Here is a 13,886-nt window from a genome sequence, read left to right as displayed (position 1 = left end):
ACGATGAAAATATATGATGGCAGTTACTTTAGAAAACTGCAATGTTCATCAAGCCAGTTACTTTACTTTTAACGGATTACTTTCCTATTCAAATAAACGTAATCAGATTAAGTGCAGGGCACTTATTTATCTATAGTTCTTTCAGCGCCATAATTATGTAGTTTTCGTGAATTTAACTAATTGTGTATCTGTTGTCTAAACTAGTGCATGTAATGAACAATATATGGGCATTTTAACTTCTACAGATGAAGAACACCGTTCAGGTCTATGACTGTTTTATATATTTTTCAACAATTTCGTCAAGGCAAATAAAAAAAAGTGCCACTTGCGCAAGATTTACTTTTAATATGAATACAAAGGTACTGATTGTAATTATATGAACTTACATACCTAAGTATATTTCCCAGTAATATATACATATATATATATATATTTACACACACACATATATATATATATATATATATTATCACACAGATGCATACATTTGTATGCATTTCATATAACTACAAAAGCACACAAATAAGAACAATTATGAATGAACCAAGTTCTTCATAAGCATATCTTCAGAAACTGCCAGATTCTTGAAAATGAATACAATTTTAGTGTAATATTTCAACAATCAAGCTTATAAGTTAAATTATGATATAACACAGTCCATGATACCAATCTAACAGTTATTCTAGAATAAGGCATACTGAGAAATAAGAAAAACATTATAATTTTTTTTCTTATTTTGAATTAACAATATGAAACATGGTCTCAATAAACATTTAATTCTATTAAAACGATATGAAACAACAAACGTGGTATCTATTAACATTATATTGTCCTTTACTCCTTTCATTTTTTACAATAATTTTAGATTTATTTCACACACTGCAATGTGATCTGGTCCTCAGTAACAAAAGAAAGGAATGAGCTCAAAAATCTTGTCATCAAGAGGGTGGGCAGCTCACCCTCAGTCCCTGACACAGTTATACCTCACTAGTAGCAAATATCTCACTTGTAGCATTGTAATGTGAGTAGTACTCTTCGATCTCTTCGGGATCCACTGGAGGTGCGTCATCTTTCTTTAACTGCAGGAGAGCGATGTGATCTTCAACCAAAGTCTTGCCTTCTTCAAGCTTCTCCTGAACGTCTTCAATCATGGTAAACCTTGCATATCCTATCTTCCTAATCGCTCCTCCAAATGCGTACACAACGTGTCTCAGACGGCCATAGGTGAACTTCTCGTAGGTGTAATGGTCCAGGTAGTTGTTCTGCAGTCTCTCCGGCTTATCCCCGAATTCTTCCCAGTTATTTCCATCAGTGGCATTGAATGTACTGTTATTTCCATCAGTGGCATTATTAAATGTAGGAGGAGGAGACATTGGTGCAATACTTGAAGGCGAGTCCGTGGCATTTGCATTCTCCAAGGGACTGCTGACGTTCCCCAGTTCACGCAGTTCGTCTAGCAAGTAGGACATGATGCAGTGCAGATAAGAGTCATCCTCCTCACACTTGATGCGGAGCTCATCACCGTCTTCCTCTGCAGAACTTGTGTTACCTGCAGAAAGTTCTGTTGGAAGAGGAGGACTAGTGGAAGAATCTGTGCTATTCCCTGCAGAATGTGTTGCATGTGAATTCTCAGATTCGGTTAGATTCAACCATATAATGGAATATTCCAAGAGCTGGTCAAGTTGATGGAAGAAGCTCAAGTCCAGTGCATGAGCAATTTTCCCCAATACTCCTTGTTGATACGAATGGAGCGTGTCCAAGGCGTCCTTGAGTTCATGGTACGTTTCATGGAGAATCTTTTGAAGTTTCTCAGTTTCTTCGTTTTGGAGGAATTTCCTGTCAACCTTGCTCAGCTCAGACACTTCCGTCGCATAAGCAAAGAGTTTGTCTATGCTAGTCTTTTCAATTTCAAGTGGCTTTTCCCACTTTTGCAGTAAAGACTGAGACTCGTGGGTCAGATAACCTAATCTCACCTCATCTGCGCGGCGCTGATCTTCATCCTCTTCGTTGTCATCTCCTGCAGCTCCCACTGAATTATCAGAGGTTTCATTTGAAGCTTTGCCAGTGTCTCCTTCACCTGGAGTGGAATCTGAATCACCTGAATTAGACTCGGAGGAATCTGAATCACCTGAATTAGACACAGAGGAATCTGAATCACCTGAATTAGACTCAGAGGAATCTGAATCACCTGAATTAGACACAGAGGAATCTGAATCATCTGAATTAGACTCAGCGGAATCAGTTGAGTTTCCAGGTAATGGTTCTGTGGAATTGCCATGTACTTCGAATTCTGGAAGAGTTCTGCTATATACATCAACCACATCCGATGCCCTAATGTAAGTCACAATGGATCCCTCCAATAAACCCCTATGGAATGTATGCTTCAAGTAAAGCTGTTCTATAACTTCTAATAAAGTTGTATTTGTACTAATGAGAATTTGCTCCCACACATGGAGGCCATACACAGACCCACAAGATTCTTCTAGGGCATTCATAAAACGTTTCAGTTGAACTACTGATGCGCCATCTACAGATGAACTGTCGAATGTCCAGTGCAAAATTATATCGCTGGCATCATCAAACTCTTCTTGGAAGTCGTTGTTATCGTGATCTGTCATAGATGAGTTCTCTGTAGTATTTTCAGAAGTGATAGCAGGAGTAGTAGTAGTAGTGCCATTATCACTGGTGCTCAATGTTTCATTTGTATTCGTTTCATTATTTGAAGAAACACAGTTTACATCCTCACACGTCAGTTTATCAATCCAGCCTTTCGTGGCTTTACTTATCCTCTCTACAGTACCAGCCGCATCGTGGAAAATGAGAATTCTAGTGCTTGTTCTGCCAAAGTTTCCTGCAATGTCGTCCGCATCTACAAGTGTTTTTCTGAGGTGCTGAATGTATCTATTAAAGCTATGAATAGCTTCTTCGTCGAATGTTTGATTTTCTCTGGCCAACTTTTCCAAGTCATATAAATACCTGGCAGCATTTCTTATTACCAACAGCTGAATTTCTTCTTGGTTGCTTTGAAGTGTCTGTGTAAGTGTATAGAAATCTGTAAATGTTGGTGGAAGTTTGGCAAGTTCTCCATCACTGTGTCCAGGATTATCTGTGTGGTTAGAATTTTCCTGTAACTGATCAGTAGCACCATTATTTGATTCCTCACTACTGTTACTGCCTTCACCACCATTTTCACTGTTTCCTTCTGTGTTCCCTAACGGTTCCTTGGTATCATTTGTGGTAGTACCTGAGCCAACAAAGGCACTGAGAGCTCTTGGGATTGCATTCAGAATTTTGTTAAATTCATAAATAGTATATGAAACCTCGGAGGCTATGCTCAACTCCCAGGCTGAGGAGACTGTTTCTGCATCACATGAATAGACCTCACTTGAGGTTATTCTCTCATAATGATAAGAATGAGCTGAAAGGAAACCATGTATTTCTGTTATGCCCAGTTCTATGTCAAATATGTAAGAAGACAATGAACTAAAGTTGCTGGCAACGTCACCAGCTGATCCGGCTTCTGCTTGCAAATCGTACACCTTTTCCCACAAAGCATCCACATCTTCCCGTGATATGAAAGCAAAGCCTTTGGCAAATATTTCAAGGTATCCCTCTATTGATAAGGTGATATTAGCAGCTTCTGATGTAACTGTTTCCTGACCAAGGTCTTTAGAGATTTTCTTAAGAAGTTGTGTTATTTCTAACACTTCATTCACTATGCTATAGGATTCTGAGATATGAGATGCAGACTGTAATGCTGTAGCAGATAACTCCAAATACCGAAGAGCAAATGATAAAAGATCAACGATTTCTCGTAGGTTCTCAGTCTTCGGTGCCTGCTCAGCAAATCTTATGAGGACTGACGCATAGTAGTTGAGTTCCTCTATTTTGTCATCACTGAGCCTGAAACCTGCCTTGAGGATATCCTCTGCTATTGTTTTTATTCTCTCGAACACATCATCAATGGTCATTTTCCCTTCAGCGGTGTCATCTTCACCTTCATCGCCATCGTCTGTATTGGTTTCTGTAGCGCCATCATCATCTGTATTGGCTTCTGTAGCATTATTTTCACCTTGAGAAGATGGTGCATTTGTGGTATTATCATTCGAGTGTTCAGGATCTGTACTGCCGTTGTCCACATTATCTTCAGGATTGAGTTCATTCAGTACTTCCAAGACTTGCCTTACTGCATCCCTTGTTTGTATTGCCTTCAACCCATCTTCTGTGTAATGGGCAGTAACACTAATTACTGCCTGAGTCTTTTGAATCTTAAGTAACAAACTATGAATTTCTCTTAAATACCGGATATGTCTTCCACCCGTGAAATCCAGCGAAGTGAAGTTGAAGTTCCTGATGATAGAAGGTAAGTCCCTGGGTACTAAATGAAGTCTGGATTTCACACCAGCTAGTAAATCGAAAGCTTCTCTTACCGAATCTTCTTCAACGTATTCTACAGACTCTGAACTCTGCTGATGCACCACATATCTCAAGGCATCAATTGCTTCTTGAATATCTTCCCTAGCTTCGATGAATATCACGGATGCTCTACTATATGTGTAACGAGTCCAAGAATAATGTTCATATTTGGTCACTGTAACACTAATGTAACTTAAACTCTCTTGAATACTTTGAAGGTAAGTGATATCTGCACCATATCTCCTAATTGAATCCTCAAGCAATAGCGAAGTTTTGGAAATCTTTCTTATGGCCGATCTTGAAATAGAAAACAGTCCTTTGGTGACTTGCAATATATCCTTGTAAATAGTGGTGACCTCCCCAATACTCTTCAGTTGTCGTGGAGGCTGCATACCTCCGCTAGTGATTGGAATAGCTTGCAGTATTTTTGTAGCAGCAAGTGAAGCCCTGTTATATGATTGAGTTCTCTTGGTTACTTCCAAGAAATCAACTATTTCCTTAATTATCACACTGAGCTTGTCATAATTCTGTATCCTTGCTGTCCCTTCTGAATCTTGTAAAACTAAAATCAGCGCCAAGAAATTTTCTCCTAACTCTGAAATGTTCACTTGGAAGGGATAAAATGATACATTACCAAGGATGTGAATAATTTGGTTCACCTCATGTACTTCAGTTGTATTAGCTTCCAGTTGATTTTCGTTTGAACTATTACTGTCTTCAGTACTTGTAGCATTGCTCTCAAGCGTTTCATTCTTCAGACCAAGGTCAGTTTCAGTTCTTGATGAATCATCTAGGAAATAACCAATCTGAGAGAAATAATCATACTTTGAATCTATATCAGCATCCTCCTCATTCTCTCGCACTTCCCCACCAATTCTTTCCAACACTCTTTGTATTCCCATCTGAGCCCTGGATAAAGCCAACTGCAACTCCAAAATTCCAGCAGGTGAGCTGGATCCTTTGAGTATGATGATCAGTTCAGAGAGTTCAAAGGTGAACTTCTCAAATTTAGTAATGTGATTCTTTTCTATTATTCCTTTAACCCACTGACTTGTGATGTGGAAAGATTCCTCAATAATTACTTTTACCCTCTTTCCGGAAACTGAATGAGTTTTATTTGACCCATCCAGAACTAAAGAAAGCTCGGTGATCTTTTCTGTGAAATTCTGAATGGCTTCTGAGGCCTTCACTGTGACGTACTTGTCACCTTCTGTTTGTGATCTCAGCACAGCTCCTTTGCTTACTGACTTTTCAAGCAACTGGGAAGTCGTGACTTTTGATTCTAGTAGAAAATGCTTCCAGATATGGAACTCTTTCACAAAGAACTTTCCATATATCTCGAATGCCTCAAATACATTAAAAATGCTTCTCTTGAAGAATTGTATTGCCTCTGTTGTTATAGTAGAGCTATCCAAACTGAATTGAATGAGTTGAATAGTAATGGTATTAATCTGGCTGAGAACAGTTTCATTGACAGAACTTCCTGATACTGTCTCATTTTCAGATGAAATTATGCTTTCTTTAAACTTATAAGCCACCTCATCAAGAACAGATGATGTTTCCTTGACATTCAAGAAGGACTGGCTGACCCAAACGTATTCATGCAATGATGCACTCTTCTTACTAAATATGTGGCGTGAATGATTCACAACCATTATTGTCTCTTCTATCAGGCTAATATCGATTTGTATGGTAGTGTTGACTATTGCTCTAATCTTCTTAACATACAAAGCAAATGAGGTTAGTGCTGACAGTTGTAAACCATCAGTATCTGCGGTAGCTGTTTGGAGGATTAGACTAACCTGTCTTAAAACTTTGACATGTTCGTCCTCTTCATCCTCATCTTCTTCTTCGTCAAAGGGTTGAGCTGGAAGATCGTCATATCCACCATCTGTTTGTCCACTACTGTCTTCGGTACTATTTTCTGTATCATCAGTGGCATCTTCAGTACTATTTTCTGAATCATCAGTGGAGTCTCCAGTACTACTTTCTGAACTATCAGTGGCATCTTCAGAATCGCTGCTGGATTCCCCTGAATTTTCACTTGACTCAAGAGTACTGTTATTAGATTCATCAGAACTGTGAGTAATATCTCCTTCAGATGTATGACTTGTGTTCTGAGATGTGTGTTCTTCTGGGTTAACCGAAGGGGGTGACCCTGGTGTTTCGGAATTTTCTGTCTCAGAATTTTCTGTCACCTCAACACCATTATTGTCCCGAAGTGTAGTAAGGAGATCATATGTTATGGAGAGTAAGCTTCCAAATTCTTGAAGAACATAATATTGTTGGGTTACCATGGTTATATCTTCTATCACAACCTTTTCTTCTTCAGAATATTCTGCTTTAGACCTAGCTGAAGAAAACGTAGGAAAACTGGTAGCAGAAGCTGTACTAGATACAGAATCCTCTACGGACAATTTGGATCCTGCTACCAATGTTGATTGAGAGTATGATGCCAGTTCAACAACCTCTATGGTGGAGCTAATCAGAAATGAGAAATCCTCACCGTCATATTCAAATGCTTCACTCGAGTGACTTGCTGCACTTAGCTGATAAGAATACGCCCGTAGGTCAGCCACATCCTTACTGGTGATAAAATGAATGCTTGTAAAGCCTCTGACAATTTCTGTGATACTAGAAATGATGGTTGCAGTATCAGTGGATCCCTTCTTTCTCTTTATGATTCTGTTTATGGTTTCCTGAACTGATCTTAGAATGGTGACAGTATCATCTAGGGATAGGAGTGAATTCTGCACGTGTGAAGAAGATTCTAATACTTGTACTGAAGAACTTATTACTGCCAAGGCTGAATATAATTTCCTTACTGTTTTTTGTAGGTACTGAAGGCTAAAACTCGAGAACAAAGACCTCACATCTAATTTCAGAACGTCTTCAATCTTTATGCTAATTTCAGACGTTTGTTTTTCATCAAAAGTGATTTTTCCTAATGCAAACTTCTGAACTATATGTACAGTCTCAATGAATAACTCTATCTGGATCTTTCTGGCAGCTTCAAGTTCTTGTTGGTCTGAAGGATCGCCAGAGGCTCCAGGGCCATTAGAATCGCCAGAAAATCCTGCACCAGTAGAGTCACCTTGGTTGCCAGAATTTCCAGGTCCATTTGGATCATCAGAATTTTGATCAAGGATAAATGATTCTATGTTCTTAGCTAAGAGAGAAACAGAACTTTGTAATCCTTTAGCCTCAAAAACTTTTCCTGTAATTTTCAAACCTTCTTTAATTTGTTTATCTGCTTCAGTGTAATGCTCGATTAAATTCTGTACTTCCCCTAAATACAGAATGCTTGTACCTTTATCCTGTGGTGCACTGATTCCTGAAATATCAAATGATAACAATGTTTGGCTGAACTCTTCTGATATAAGCCTAAAATCGAAGCTAAACGATAGGAGGAAGTTATATAAGGAAGAAATGACTGCATTCTCTTCATAGCTTGATATTTCTTCTTTTGTGATGTTCTTCTGTAATGATCCTATTTGAGAGTAAGTAGCAGTAATTGCTTCACGCGCCTGCTCAAAGTTTTCACTGATCCTCTCTTCAGCCATCAAATTTTCATGAGCCTGAATTTGTCTCTCTGCTTCGTGTATTAAGAATGTTAGCTGTTCAGAGACTTGAGTGAAATAAGCAATCGTGACTGCACCGGCATCAGCTATTGCAAGTGAAACCTTTTCAATTTCTTGGGTCAAAGTGTAAATAGAAATGGCAGACAGTGAAGTGATTTCAAATGACTGCAAAAAGAAATTAAATCTGGTCACTTCTGGTACCTCAATAATCTCTTCCAGAATATATTCCCTCTTGACACTTGTTATCTTATTATAAGCCTTTTGAACTTCTTGCTTAGCTGCTGTGGCATAGATCACACTTTTCTCTCTCTTTTTCTCTTGCAATTTTAAGCTAAGTTCTCTCTCCACGGAGGACTTTCGTTCCAAGACAAAAGACACGATGATGTCGATTTCAGCAATTCTTTCGGTACTTTTAATACTCTGCACCAACAATTCTAGGAAGGTAACATATTCTCTGAGTATGATAATGTGCTCGAATTTATACACTGTAACTTTCAGGAAGAACTCTTTTATTTCTCCAAATTCGACAATATTTTTGGGTGGCCCACTTGCGTCTCCAGTAATGCTAAGAATCTTTCTCAAAATATTTTCCGACTTCGTGAGTTCGATTCCAGCACTCTCTAGAATGGTAATTTCTTTGGCCGAACTGTCTATCCTGTAATACTGAGAAATACTCAACTGAACTGATATTTCAGCAGATTTTCCAGACCTCTGCAAATCGCGCAGTCCAATTATTTTCGAGTTTTGTGAGACATTAGACGTTACTTGCTCCAGAAGTTCTATATTCTCTGAGAAATCGATTATGAAAGAAAAGCTCCACTTAGTTTCGATACCTTCAATGTTAGAAAGAAGATCGCCTATGACTGGATGATCGAAACCGCTACCTTGGGTTCCATTGGCTTCTCTTTCCACCAAGACTTTCAGGAGGCTGTTTAGTTTAATAAGCAATGATTGGACTTGCTTTTGCTTGCTAATTCTATTCGAGTATTCCACATCAAAAGCATTTTCTATCACAGATTCTTTCAGCGATGTAATCAGTGACCCGCTAGATACTATCGCTTCCTGCAGACCTGTTATTTTGACACCAAATGAGAAAGACACATAGATCTCTCTTAAATAACTTACATAATCACTCAATTCTTTGACATGGGTCACAGTTGCTTCCCCTGTTTTGATTAAGCGTAAAATAGTCAAAGACTTATTAATTTCTATTACTGTTGTCTCCCCAGATGCGGAAGCACCTACAAAGTCTGCGATAACCTTGAATATTTTGTTGGCTTCTATCACAGTCGTTCTGGCTGTACGGCCGAAGGCTATGGCTTCCTCTCGCCTGGTTTCCCTTTCATATATTTCTAACTCGGTGGAAATTGAACTGACGACATCATTACTGACTTCTATTAATTGAAGGAGCACTTTGACACTCACCCCCCTAAATAATTCGATATACAGTCTTTCCAGGTTTTCCTTAAAGTAGAAAAACTCCTCCTCCGAAATGTATGTGAGGCTAATCTTGAAACGAATCAGCAGTCTTATGTACTCTTGAACAACTTGACTGTCTTTGCTGTCCCCAGATTCTTCTTCAGTATTTTCAGTATTGTCTAAGATTTCTTTGGTCTCTGAAAGCACTTTCAGAAGAATAACTTTCGTTTCTTGATACCTTTCAATTTGAAGTAGTTCACTTGCCTTCAGTTCTAATTTGCTCACCTGTCTTGACAAGTGCTGATTCGTAGCACCGATTGTGATCCTAAATTCGACTAATGATTCCGATTTAATGGAGATAGCCGTTTTCACTTTTGTGATTTTCTTAATAAATCTTTCAATCTTAATCAGGGTTTGTTCGTTCAAGGACGTGACATCTAATAAAAGCAATTCACGTAACTCAGAAAAGATAGCACTTTCACTGCTTCCAGGACCAACAATTGTGATTTTCTCCAACAACTTGAGAAGTATGGTAAATGAAGACTGAGTCTTCTTTATTGTCCTCTTTGATTTGGTGACTTCAGTTAAACTCAATAGAACAGCGCTGTTTCGTTTTATTTCCTCTTGCTTTGATGAGGCCAGTGACTTGAGCTCTCTCAGACCAATTACCCTACTCCCTTTGCTTATTGAAACGGACATTAATTGGGACAACTTCTCTTCTAACTCCGAGATTTCATCGTCTGAGACTGAATCAAAGTCAATAGTCTTAATGTATAACGTAATCTCTAATACAAGAGCCGATACTTCACTTTCTTCATCTTCCTTCTCCACTAGTCCTATAGAAACCAGCAGTTCCGTACAGACCTGGCTTATTTTCCGCAAAATGGCTGTCGCTTTCTTTACTCTGGTTCCTTTTGCAGCTCGTTGGGCATTTTTCTTTGCGGTACTCTTTTCCATTTCAGCGATTTTCAGAATTGCTGTCAGAAGGGCATTAGCTTTTTGAAGACCTTCCAGGGCTTTGTCAACGAATAAAGCACTGTCCATGTTTTCTATAATCTCCACTTGTGCCTTAAGTTTTTCATTTTGTTCTTCACTGAAAGAACCGGATTGATATATTTCCCATAAAATGTACACCAACTTTGTCACATTCTCGTTCCCAAATTGTTGCCCGTCTTCCACTTTTATGTCTTCAGAACTACTGATGCTGCCACCAGCTGCAATGATTATATCAAGCAATGTACTCTGTTGAGTTGATAGAAGGTTTATCGTCTTGCTTACCAAGCTAGCTTGATATTTTTCTGAAGAGGCGTCTCGCTCCTCTTCTAAAATTATGAGAAGAGACTGGCTTTGAGCCATAGTAATCTCAAGGGCTTGGGAAATGTAAGTTAAATCAACATTTTCATAATAGAAGATGCTGTCCAACTCCACAAACAAAAGCCTGAGTTCGTTGATCAGATAGAAAGAAAACTCTTCTATGTCTGTACTTTGCAAAATTTCTATTAGATATTTAACAGTATGTGGGGTTCTTGGCTTACCTTCACCTGCCGTACCCGAGAAGGACAGCCTGATTTGTTTCAGTGTCAATTCAATGTGCTGGAGAATGTTATATGACTGAGTAAGCACATCAATCTTGTTCCTCGATTCTATAGTGGAAATGAGGAATAAATGATTATCCCTAACGAGAGTGACTGCTTCATCTACCAATTCATATAGACTGAATAAGCCAGGTATTTCCACTCCTGGTGTTACCTGAAGTCCTTCTATTAATGCCAGTATACTTGCTAAATCAACAGTTATTTCTGATGAGGTGAAATCCTTCAACAAACCTAAAAGTTCAGTTACTGCAGCATTCTCTTCGCCCATTTGAGTGATTGTGACATTTGTCATTAGGTTTATTTTTAGTTGTAGGGCAAAGAATATTTTCTCCCACTTAAGGAGATTTTCTTCTGACTTTCTACTGACCTCCCCAGCAGATGATTGCTCCTTTTGTTCCTGTATGCGAGAAAAGACAATGTCTCTTGCTGTTTCAGCCGCCATGATAACGTCGAGGAGGTTACCATAACCGTCTCCGGTTTGAAGATCACTCAATATGCTCATAACTGTGTCAAATTCATCTGAGAGCTTGAACACAAATTCTTCCGTCACTGAGTCGGGATCGGACGCTACTTGTTGAAAATAGGTAATTATGGTATCTAAATCTTCGTTTCTTTCCCCAATAAAACTGCTTGCATCCAAGTTCGCGAAAATGGTACTGAACTCCTCAGTTATATACTCAACGGTGTAGTAGACCAAAGTTAACGTTTGGGTGCTGATCTGGAGATAATATGATCTTTCAATTTCAGATGTGTACTCACTAACAGAGGTCAAGGCAGTTTTAGCTATTTCTAGAAGTTCTTCTATACCATCTAGACTTTTTCCCTGTGCGTCTACTACCACCAGTGTTTCTATTATTGAAGTAAGCTCTGACACATCCGTGATGGAAAAAACATTCGCTGAGAGAGCTTGCAGGGTAGACTTGATGGAGGACACATCTACACCACTTGCCAGAGAACCGCCGGATGCTTCTGAAATACTTTCCAAATACAACACAATTTCTCCCATGACGTATTCAAGATCTTTCGCAAAGTTATACAAGTCATTTGTCTGCTTGAACTGAATTTGGGTTTCTCTGCTGCTAGAAACTTCTCCAGTCACTTGCTCAAGAGCTGATAGAGTTTCTTGTATGCTGAATTGATAACCAGAAACGCTTGTATATGAGTCAACAGAATATAGAATACTCTGTATTTCGGATACGTAAAATTTCAAGAATTCATAGTCCTCTTCGTTAAAAGAATCCGTTCTTCCTTGCAAAAGCTGGAGGAAGAAATAAATATCATCTATGGTGTTATAATTAGAGGAACTAATGTCTGAACTACTCACTCCAGTGGAATTAACGACCAATTCATTGAGATAGTAGCTCAGATCCTCGAAGAACCGAAGTGCTTTGCTAAGCACATCTGTTTTACTCTTATCCTCTTGGCTAGATTTGGTTAGGAATGCTTTCTTCACAGACTGAATTTCTGTTATTGTGGCCTCAAGACCCTCTATTGGTTGGAGGGTGATAGAACCATTTTCAACCTTATTTAAAAATTCCTCGAATACATCGAGGGCTGAATGTAAACTTTCAATATTTGTTATTGTGATATTTGATATTTTCTTTTTTAACTCAGTTACAATGATTCTTACATTTTCAATTTCGTCGTATGTTTTACTGTCTCCTGCCGCTGATTCACTGTAGTCTTGTAAGTTCTGCAGCCCTTCCAGATAGTAGGACGTTAGATACAGAGCATCTCCAACATTCGTCTGCAGTTCGATTTGGCTGTCTTTTCCCTCATACTGCGTTATCACTGAAGATACACTTGTTTCCACGGTAGCGATTGTTGCCTTCAGTTCGGTGATTCCTTTTATTTTACTCGTAGACGTAGACAGAGCTGTAATGCTTGTATAATAGCCATATATTTCTTCAATATCTGACAATGTGATGAGCTCAACATCATTTTTCCACAGGCTCAGCTTGTCCTGAATGTCTTCAATGATAATGTTGGTAGTTGCTGAGGAATCCCCAGAGGATGCAGCTGGTACGCTAGAAAGCAGATCTTCAAGGTCATACAAGAAGAAAAGGAGTGATTCCATGGTCTCAATCTTCTGTTTTGTTGCTAATTTCTTCTGAAGACTCGTTGCTTTTAAAGTCATGGATACCTCTGCCTTGCTGGCTTTCATCTCGAGATCTTCGAGGCCTTTAATTTCCTTGTATGTGGTGATGGCAGCTGCGCTCTTTTGAAAGTCGGCGAAAGATTTAGTGAGAGTGACCAGGTCGTCTTCCAACACTATGTAAGCTTTTGATGACACCTTTGTCATGTACTCACTTAGGATCTCAATTACTTGTTCAATGTCGGTAGTGGCACTACCCGAACTACTAGAAGCTTTTTTCTTTAATGAAGCAATTTCAGTCGATATGGAAGTTATAAGAAGTTTTGTTTCTTCCGTCTGCTGTGTCAGAATCAACTTCTCTTCTTTCATTGATAGCTCTTCTGTCGCAGTCTCTATTTTACTTTGAGCTGACTGAACACTGGTTAGTAAAGTATCAATGGAAGTAATCGGGCCATTGCTGGAGCTCGTTTGGTTTGAAATCGTTTTAAGGGAAGTGACAAAGCTCTCATAATTTGTAACGTCACTTAGAGAGAGCTTGGAGGTATCAAAACTGGAGACATTGCCGCTAATCAGCGTAATAACCGCCTCACCAACTACATCTCCAGAGGTCCCCGACTTACTTTTGATCTCAGTGAGATAATCATAAATCTCAGAAAGAGAGAACCTAATACTCAAAGTGATTTCCAACTTCTCCAACAGAGAGGCTCGAGAAGAAGTCTCCTCCTGTTTCTTCTTGAGCGTTATCTCTAGTTTCTTAACAGATGTCGTCATAGCCTTCAT

The 13,886-nt window shown here is 38.9% G+C and overlaps 1 protein-coding gene across 1 annotated transcript in view; it reads right to left on the bottom strand.

The window, feature by feature from the left end:
- Positions 1 to 327: 327 nt before the first annotated feature.
- LOC135198081 (uncharacterized) overlaps positions 328 to 13,886 on the bottom strand; it is a 36,471-nt gene continuing 22,912 nt past the window's right edge. Inside the window, exon 5 of the mRNA XM_064225509.1 lies at positions 328 to 13,886. This exon is cut by the window's right edge and continues 1,427 nt beyond it. Coding sequence (XP_064081579.1) covers positions 978 to 13,886 — 12,909 coding nt within the window. The 3' untranslated portion in view covers positions 328 to 977.

The sequence above is a fragment of the Macrobrachium nipponense genome, chromosome 23 (genome assembly GCF_015104395.2).
Source record: "Macrobrachium nipponense isolate FS-2020 chromosome 23, ASM1510439v2, whole genome shotgun sequence".
Lineage (NCBI taxonomy): Eukaryota > Metazoa > Arthropoda > Malacostraca > Decapoda > Palaemonidae > Macrobrachium > Macrobrachium nipponense.
The sequence above is the reverse complement of the archived record's forward strand: the minus strand, read 5'-3'. Positions and strand labels throughout refer to the sequence as shown.